The 2,277-nt window shown below is 35.0% G+C and overlaps 1 protein-coding gene across 1 annotated transcript in view; it reads left to right on the top strand.

The window, feature by feature from the left end:
* LOC106530610 (E3 ubiquitin-protein ligase TTC3) overlaps positions 1-2,277 on the top strand; it is a 13,868-nt gene that overhangs the window by 10,844 nt on the left and 747 nt on the right. Inside the window, exons 11-14 of the mRNA XM_014026262.1 lie at positions 259-313; positions 1,461-1,611; positions 1,774-1,798; positions 1,896-1,974. Of these exons, the coding sequence (XP_013881716.1) occupies positions 259-313; positions 1,461-1,611; positions 1,774-1,798; positions 1,896-1,974 (310 nt within the window). The remainder of the gene's footprint in view (positions 1-258; positions 314-1,460; positions 1,612-1,773; positions 1,799-1,895; positions 1,975-2,277) is intronic.

Raw genomic sequence — 2,277 nt, 5'->3', positions numbered from 1 at the left:
GGAGCCAAGATTCTGATGTTTTTGTAGATACCAAACATGTCTATGTTTAACTGAAAGAACTTGTCGGAGTTAAAGTGGAAAACTGAGGGTTTGGGTTTAACAGATGACTGAACCAGTTGGTAGGCCGAACTTTGGTCACTCGGCCCGCGGGCCACCAGTTGATAAGCCCTGCCATACATTTTTGTTTGTGTGTAAACTACTAAAATGTGTTTTATTTATTATTTTTTCTAATTCAATGATTTTTTTGTTTTTGTTTAGAAAAGCAGCAGCTGATGGAAAACGAGCCGTTCTCATTAAGCCACAATGGGCAAAGGTACGCTCACCTGTTATGTTTTTACTGCAGCTCATTAAGACAGGGTTCATGCCGGGTCTTAAAAAAGTCTAAAATTTAAAAAAAAATCTACATTTTAGGCCTAAAAAAGTCTTAAACACCCAGATTTTCACCCAAGGTCTTAAATTTAATTCTGTCAAGTCTTTTTGATCATTCCTGAGAACCGTTGGCTGCATAAATAAAGTTAAGAGTCGTAATCAGAGGTTGACACGATCTGTCTTCATGATGCTAAGTTTGCTACTGGTCATGATTAAACTACAAATCCCATAAGGTAGCTTTAGCAAAAACATCTCAAACCAGCTGACAGGCTTCCTACAGATCCTTAAAAAGTCATTGACTTCATCAATCCAAAAATAAGGCCTTAATTAGCCTTAAAATGTTTTAAATCAATCTGTTAGAAGTCTTAAAAATGTTAAGACATTGTAAATAGGATGATTGTAATTTGTCTCAAATATTAAAATAATTGGTAACATTTTATTTAAACGTTCACATGCAGACATTCCTCTTTGACATCACTTCCTGTTGCTTCACATGCAAATATCTCAACAACCGTCTGTCTGAGCATCGTGACATTTGTTTCATAATATGTCAGTAATGTTGTATTTCCAAAAATGTGTTCACATTTCTTACAAAAAAGTTCATGTCACAGGCACTTTAAGGTTTCATCTACAGCAAATTAGGGTTAAGACCCCACTGTGGGTCCTAAAACTCCAAATTTGTGTCGTTAATTTAAAATAAAGTTTAACACTGACTGCTAAGAATGTTATTGCTATATTTGACAAAAAAGCCGTTTGATATGGTTAAAAACAATTGGTTTATTAGGAATATTTGAATACTTCAACCAAAAATACTTTGATTCCTGAGTTTCTTCCAGTTTTTATTTTTTTGTCCTTTGTGTTTATTGTGAAATTGGTCTTAAATTCAATTTAATTTGGCATTAAAAAGTCATAAATTTAACCCTGATTTAGCCTTGACCAAAATCATTTCTAAGATGATCTCAGTTTAAACTTCGGCATCAAAAGCAGCAGGTGATACGGGTTCCTTCAGAGTCTTTAATTAGTTGTTTTGTTTTGTTTGTGGTGATAAACCTCAGGTGTAATCCAGAAACTAAAGCTTGTTCTGTTCTCAGGGTCACTATCGATACTGTGAAGCTCTGTTCCTCCTCAACCAGAAGCAGTTAGCTTTAGAAGCCAACAAGATGGCCAGAAGTCTGTGTGGGGAGAACCCAGAGGAACTCAGGGACCTGGATCAACAGCTGAAGAAAATGACGGACGAGCTCGGTGAGAGTGTTTAAAGTSAAAAATAAATATAAAGATCTTTTTTTACTGTCTGTTTTATCATGACCTGGTTACATCCCGAAGGCGGAAATGACTCATTTCCACCTTCAGTTTCATTTCCTGAAAATCAAAACTGAGTCTCGTGTTTTTGTTCTTCACTTTCAGCTGAGAAAACCAAACCAAAGCAAAGGTAGGTTCTGCTCACGTTTCCTCTGACGCGCAGTTCTGAGGGGATTATTAACTGTCGGATGTTAACGATTTATTTGTTTTTATGATCTTTGCTGAAGTTTTAAAGCTGGTTCCACGTCAGGACAACATCCGACAAAGTGTGCCGGCAGTGATCAAGCTAAAAATACGTCTGCAAAGGTGAGTGAAGACTGTTAAAGCTCAATTATGTCTTTTTAAAATTATTATTAGTGGCAGCAGTTTTTAAGAAAACAAGTGTCTTTTTAGAAAATTGACTTAGGTTTTGGGATTTATTGCATTTGCTGTAAACTTCTAACTAAAGTCTGCATTTTATTAGAATATTTTAGATTTTAAAAAAGTCATTAGAACKTTTAAAGTTAAGAAATTAGTTTGTAGCTCATTAAAATGGAAAAACAAGCAACCAGAACAGTCAGTTAATTTATTTACAAAGCAGGTTGTAATCAAAGTATGGTACAATAATTA

Source organism: Austrofundulus limnaeus, unplaced genomic scaffold (genome assembly GCF_001266775.1).
Source record: "Austrofundulus limnaeus strain Quisiro unplaced genomic scaffold, Austrofundulus_limnaeus-1.0 Scaffold538, whole genome shotgun sequence".
In the NCBI taxonomy this organism is placed as follows: domain Eukaryota; kingdom Metazoa; phylum Chordata; class Actinopteri; order Cyprinodontiformes; family Rivulidae; genus Austrofundulus; species Austrofundulus limnaeus.
The sequence above is the reverse complement of the archived record's forward strand: the minus strand, read 5'-3'. Positions and strand labels throughout refer to the sequence as shown.